At 48.1% G+C, this 5,940-nt stretch overlaps 1 protein-coding gene across 5 annotated transcripts in view; it reads left to right on the top strand.

Annotated features, from left to right (window-relative positions):
* CTC1 (CST telomere replication complex component 1) overlaps positions 1–5,940 on the top strand; it is a 42,187-nt gene that overhangs the window by 25,388 nt on the left and 10,859 nt on the right. For all 5 annotated transcript variants that reach the window (XM_080987090.1, XM_080987091.1, XM_080987092.1 and 2 more), the window contains 3 exons: positions 1,043–1,132; positions 5,460–5,585; positions 5,804–5,868. In XM_080987090.1, coding sequence (XP_080843216.1) covers positions 1,043–1,132; positions 5,460–5,585; positions 5,804–5,868 — 281 coding nt within the window. The remainder of the gene's footprint in view (positions 1–1,042; positions 1,133–5,459; positions 5,586–5,803; positions 5,869–5,940) is intronic.

The raw sequence follows: 5,940 nt of genomic DNA, 5'->3' as shown, positions 1-5,940 counted from the left end.
GTAAGACAGGCGAGGGGGCAAGGGATGTTTTCAGAATCCTCTCCGGGGTTGGAGTGGAGGTAGCTGGGTTGACTTTTGAGATAAGTGCTGCTTCCTGCATTGTTCCTCTACTGATGTATATTGCATTTCCAGCGTTCTGCAGCTGGTTTTACCGTATTTTTCACTCCATAAGACACACTTTTTCCCTACTAAAATGCAAGGGAAAATATGTGTGCGTCCTATGGAGCGAATGCAGGGGGGAGGCAGGCGGGAAAAGCTCCCAAGAGCCGCACACAAGCTCCGTGCGCTCTTGCGGGCTTTTCCACAGGAGGGAGAAGGGACTGACTGGCTGCATCAGTCCCTTCTCCCACCTCCCAGAAAAGCCAGGAGAAGCCGCGCGGCCCCTTTAAAGAGCATGCGGCTTCTTCGGGCTTCTGCGGGAGGTGAGGGAATTCTCCCACCTCCCAGAAAAGCCAGGAGAAGCCGCGCAGCCCCTTTAAAGAGCATGCGGCTTCTTCGGGCTTCTGCGGGAGGTGAGGGAATTCTCCCACCTCCCAGAAAAGCCAGGAGAAGCCGCGCAGCCCCTTTAAAGAGCGCACGGCTTTCGCTGAAGCCTGGAGAGCGAGAGGCGTCGGTGCGCACTGACCCCTCTCGCTCTCCAGGATTCAGGGATAGCCCCGCGCAGCCCCTCCGGCAGGGAGAGGCTGCACGGGGCTATGGCTATTAGCCCCTCTCCCACTCGCTGCCTTGGCTTGTGCCATAGCCGTGCGCAACCCCTCCGGAAGGGAGAGGTTGCACAGCCTGTACGCTGCTCTTTGGGGCGGGGGGGAAATAAGATTTTTTTCTTGATTTCCCCCCCTAAAAACTAGGTGCGTCCTATGGTCCGGTGCGCCCTATGGAGCGAAAAATACAGTAATTCTCATGTTCTCTCAAATGATCACCTGTGCTGCAGGGAAGCCAATTCTGTTGCTTCTTAATGTGTTTTGCCTTTACATTTAAAATTGGCTTTCTTCTCTTACCGGCCTCTCTTTTTTTCCTTTATTAAAAAATTCTCTCACTTCAGCTGTTGCTCCTGTTCCTGAGGAAATCGCTTCGGTGGTTTCCCTTCCTGCACCCGGATCACCTGTACCAGCTCACCATCCCCCAGTGCACGGTAAGGATGAAAAACGGCTCCGGCTCCAACCCATTCCTGGAAACCTCACAAGAGACCTCCCAGTCATTTCTGGGGTTCTTTGATTTCCTGTGATCAAAATGCTTGTCCTTTGCTGGAGGCTTGTTTATACTGCGACAATCTGGCGTCTCTTCCTTGTTTGCTCTGCTAAATTGTCAGTCTGTAGTTCATAGATTTGCTCTTGTTTGTGACCCTGTTCTTTCTGAGTCAATATTTACCTGTGCCTTAACAGAAACACTTTCACTTGATTTGCTACTTTCCCCAAAGGATCTATTACCTTTTCTTGTCCATTCTTCACATACTTCTAGGCTTGGGGACGGATGTGGGTCTCCTCTCCCCTCTACCCAGAGGATATAACTGATTGGGTGGCATATAAATGTCAAGTTCATGTTCCTGCATTGCAGGGGGTTGGAATATAGGACCTTTAGGGGTCCTTCCAACTACCAGTACAGTGGTACCTCTGGTTATGTACTTAATTCGTTCTGGAGGTCCGTTCTTAATCTGAACCTGTTCTTAACCTGAAGCACCACTTTAGCTAATGGGGCCTCCTGCTGCTGCCGCGCCACCGCAACACGATTTCTGTTCTCATCCTGAAGCAAAGTTCCTAACCCGAGGTAATATTTCTGGGTTAGCGGAGTCTGTAACCTGAAGTGTATGTAACCTGAAGCGTATGTACACCCTGCCTTCACCTGTGAAGGTCTATCCATTGTGTGAGGTTTCCTCTCAATGACTGTTACAACTGAACTCTCTGAGCTATCAGTGTCATCATCAGTACTACTGAACTCAATAAGATCAAACTCATCATCATCATCATCATCGTTTCCTGTGGGAAATGTCTGTACTACCCGCTCTTGCTTTGGAGCACTCTCTAGGAACTTTGTGAGAATCACCTGACCAGATTCAGACAAAATTACTCTGTAGAGACCCTTTTCATAACCCACAAAAATGCCTCTGGCATTCTTTACACCACCTGGAGCTTCTGTTCTCACATGAGACCCGAAAACCTTAAAATAGGCAACAGAAGGTTTTCTATTGAACAGCTTCTCAAAAGGAGAACATCCCAACTCTGTTGAGACTTTTCTCAGCCACACATGAAGATAGGACGCTAGCGATTCGGCCCAATATTCATGTGGCAAATGTGAACTCAGCAATTGTGCATTCATTCCCTTTTGCAATTCTTTGTTCACTTTTACACAGACCCCCCTGTTCCACGCTTCTTGCGAAACTGCCACTTTGTGGTCTATCCCTTTTCCATCCAGGAACTTCTGAAACTTCTGTAACAGAAAAATTTGCTTCTCATCTGTGAAAAGACAATCAATGTTAGCATCATGCATACTTTTAACCTTGTCACAAAACTCCTGAAACTTTTCTAAAGTTTCTTGCGGTTTCTCCATCATATAAACCCAAGAATAATTAGTGAAACAATCCACACACAAAAGGTAATATCGTGCACCGCCTCTAGATGGTTCTAGAGGACCAATCACATCAGCATACACCCGCTGAAATGCTCTGTCGACCTTCTTGGTCTTGGTCACCTTCCTGGTGCTCATACTGGTCACACCTGCAAGAGAGATTTCGTTAGAAACAGAAGAATTACATTTCATGTAATCACTTTGATCGAAAGTCAACAAATACAGTCCATCTTTCTCTTTGGCAGTAAGAAACAGTTCTCCATCTTTGTAGATCTTGCAGCTTTTAGCATCATAGGACAGTTTCAGTCCTTTCTTTGCAATCTGCGACACGCTCAGCAGATTAAATCTCAGTTCTGGAACCAGGTAAACATCGCTTATAGTCAAGTTCAGACTCTCAAGATACACAGTCCCAATTCCAGTCGCTTCCAACTCCTGACCGTTGGCCTGTTTCACAGTGAAGCTTTGCTTCTTCAACGTTGAAAATAGTCCTCTGTGCGGGCACAAATGTTTTGTACAGCCCGTGTCGATTATGAATGCGTTCCCAACATCTGGCGTGGTTCCTTTCGCCATCATAGCCTTTGCAGGTTTCACCTGGCACTTGGTACGGCTTTTGCCTGACGCCTGAGGCTTCGTAGAGCTGCTCTTTGCTCCTCTTGACTGGCGCGGCTTCTTACAGTTTCGCTGTAGATGCCCAGTCTGTCCACAATTGTAGCATCGGACAGCACTCAATGCTACACCATGCTCTCCAGTAGCATCAGCAGTGGGGGAATTAGAACTCTGTTCTTCCCTCCCCCTGTCTTTTTCTTCCAGTGCAGCAAGTCTGTCGTGTTCATTCAGGACCACAGCACAAACTCTCTCCGCGGTCAGCTGCGCGGCCGGTAGGGAACCAAGCTGACTGGCAACAACCTTGTAGGTGCGGCTAAGGCTGTTTATCATCATGAAGCAAAACACTTCCTCCTGAAGACGAAAATTGCGTTCCACCATCTGTTGACGCAGAAACTTCATTTCTGTCAGGTGCGCTTGAACATCTCCATCAGGCGCAAGTCTCAGATTGGTCAATTTCTCAAAATACAGCAACGCTGAAGAACCAGCATCTCTCTGATGCGTTGTACGCAGCGTGTCCCATACCTCTTTCGCATTTTCTAAATGCTGAACATGCACCAACTGATCATCTGAGACACACAGAATTATAGCAGTCCTGGCCCTTATATTTTGTGACTCCCAACCTCTGGTTGGTGCTGCAGGGATGGGGTTTTCAATTACATCAAAAAGCCTCTGATTCTGCAGCAGGGCCTTCATCTTTACAGACCAAGATGAATAATTGTCATTAGTTAAGGGAGGAGGGCAAGGCAAACCTCCCCCTTTCTTGGCATCCATCTTGAAGCCAAGCCTCCAGCTCACGCTGTCAAACAAACTGTAAAATCCAACAGTTGTTTTTTTCCTTTCTCACGCAGCAAACTGCAAATTGTTTACGCTCTTTGCACCTGGCAGCAAAACTCAGGCTGCTATTGAAAAGTCCCTTCCAAGAGCTCGTAAACCTTGTAGCCAAAACATTCTCTGGTTTTGTTTCGCTTTCCCAGGCTCACACTCAGAGTCCAGCCCCTTTGCCAGTAACTTTCCAGGACCGTTACCTAGCAACAATGCATTTCAATAGGACATCTTATCTACCACAAAAATTTGTGGAATGCAGGCTTCAGCCTTCAAGCTGCAGGCCTCTTCTCCGGAGCTTTTGTTTTCTTTGAAACGCAGCTCCGTGAACCAGGGAATTAATCTTCCTGCGTTCACACTTTTAGCCCGAAATGCAGCATACCTTGAACTTTGTTGCTCTGGAAAACACCTCTTCTTTCCACCAGCTGTCTGTGGAGCCTCTGGCTTCTTTCAGACGCTTCTCTTCCTCCTTGGAGCAGAGGAGGACAATCCACCAGCCTCTCATGCAGATGTCCGATGAATCGCAACCATCCGAAGGCTGCCACTGTTGGAATTCTGCCTGGGTCAGAGGAATGTGCCACAGCGTAGGCACCGGCAGATATTCCTGTCGACCTCCCCGCGTCTCCACTCTGCTGATAAGCAGACGAGGTCCGGCGATTCTTCTCAGATGTATGAGAGGAACACACCGTTCTTCCTCTCTCCCCTTTGGTGTCCCCAGGGAGGGGAAAGAAGCAGACAGAAAACTATTTACATCATTTATTTCTGCCTCTTACATCAGTACAGAGAATCATGTCTGCACTCAACAACAGCAAGAAGAAACTCCTCCCAAGTACATCCAGTACGGGTCATATGACACACACACACTGAGCTAACATCCGGTGCTCAGTACAGAATGGACTGCCCCTTTGTTCCCATGGCAACAGTCACAAACATCCTGTCTGGCTTTCCAGCCACAAGCAGCTGGCTGAGCTGCTAGAGCCTTTGCTTGCTGCAGCATTGGTGCTTTATGGTAACAGGTACCACTGTACAGTCATACCTCGGGTTACAGCTGCTTCAGGTTGCATTTTTTCAGGTTACGGACGGCTGAAACCCAAAGTACCGGAACGGGTTACTTCCGGGTTTCAGCGGTTGCGCATGTGCAAAAGCGCTAAATTGCACTTTGCGCATGCACAGAAGTGCCGAATCGCAACCCATGCGTGCCCAGACGCGGGTTGCGAACGCTGTGGGTTGCGAATGTGCCTCCCGCACGGATCACGTTCGCAACCCGATCATCCACTGTATTCTGTTGCACAATATTTTTCTATTCTGTACCACATCCAGTGCTTTTTTTAGGTAAAAGTGCCATGGCTGTCGGCATAAAATGGCTGCCATGTGCCTCAAGAAAAAGAGGTGACAGTTCTCTTTAGCGAGTACTGTCACAGCAAGAAAAGCTCTGAGTGACTGTATCTTTGGTGCTATTGCTTTTGCAGGACTTGGGTGTCTTTGATCAACTGTGCTGCTCACCAGCACAAGGAAACCTGAATCCGCTGAGACGTTCCTTGTTTCTCCCTGTTCCAGATGGAGCCCTCCTGCACCATGTGGGGTGTATTTCTCAGGTAGGCCTGTGTGTGTTGCCTCGCTGTGAGAAGTGAAGTAACAGGGAACCAAGCGGAAGGCCTTCATGGTAATTGCCTTGTGGAACACTCTCCCACCAGATGTCAAGGAGATAAAGAACTATGCAACTTCTAGAAGACATCTGAAGGCAGCCGTGTGTCAGGAAGTTTTAAGTGTTTGACATTGCATTGTGTTTTTATAAAAGAATGTTGTTTTTCAGCTGGTTTCGACAGTGCCGCAGATGGATCGAAAGCTGTTTTCCATTGCGGAGATTCTCAGCTCCAGGTAATCTAGCCTTCCCTCTGTTCCTATTTACCAAAGCTGATAAAAGAATCTGTGGGGAAACATTAAAAAACA

The sequence above is a fragment of the Podarcis pityusensis genome (genome assembly GCF_964106645.2).
Source record: "Podarcis pityusensis genome assembly, chromosome: 17".
Taxonomy (NCBI): domain Eukaryota; kingdom Metazoa; phylum Chordata; class Lepidosauria; order Squamata; family Lacertidae; genus Podarcis; species Podarcis pityusensis.
This window is presented reverse-complemented; position numbering and strand designations above follow the sequence as displayed.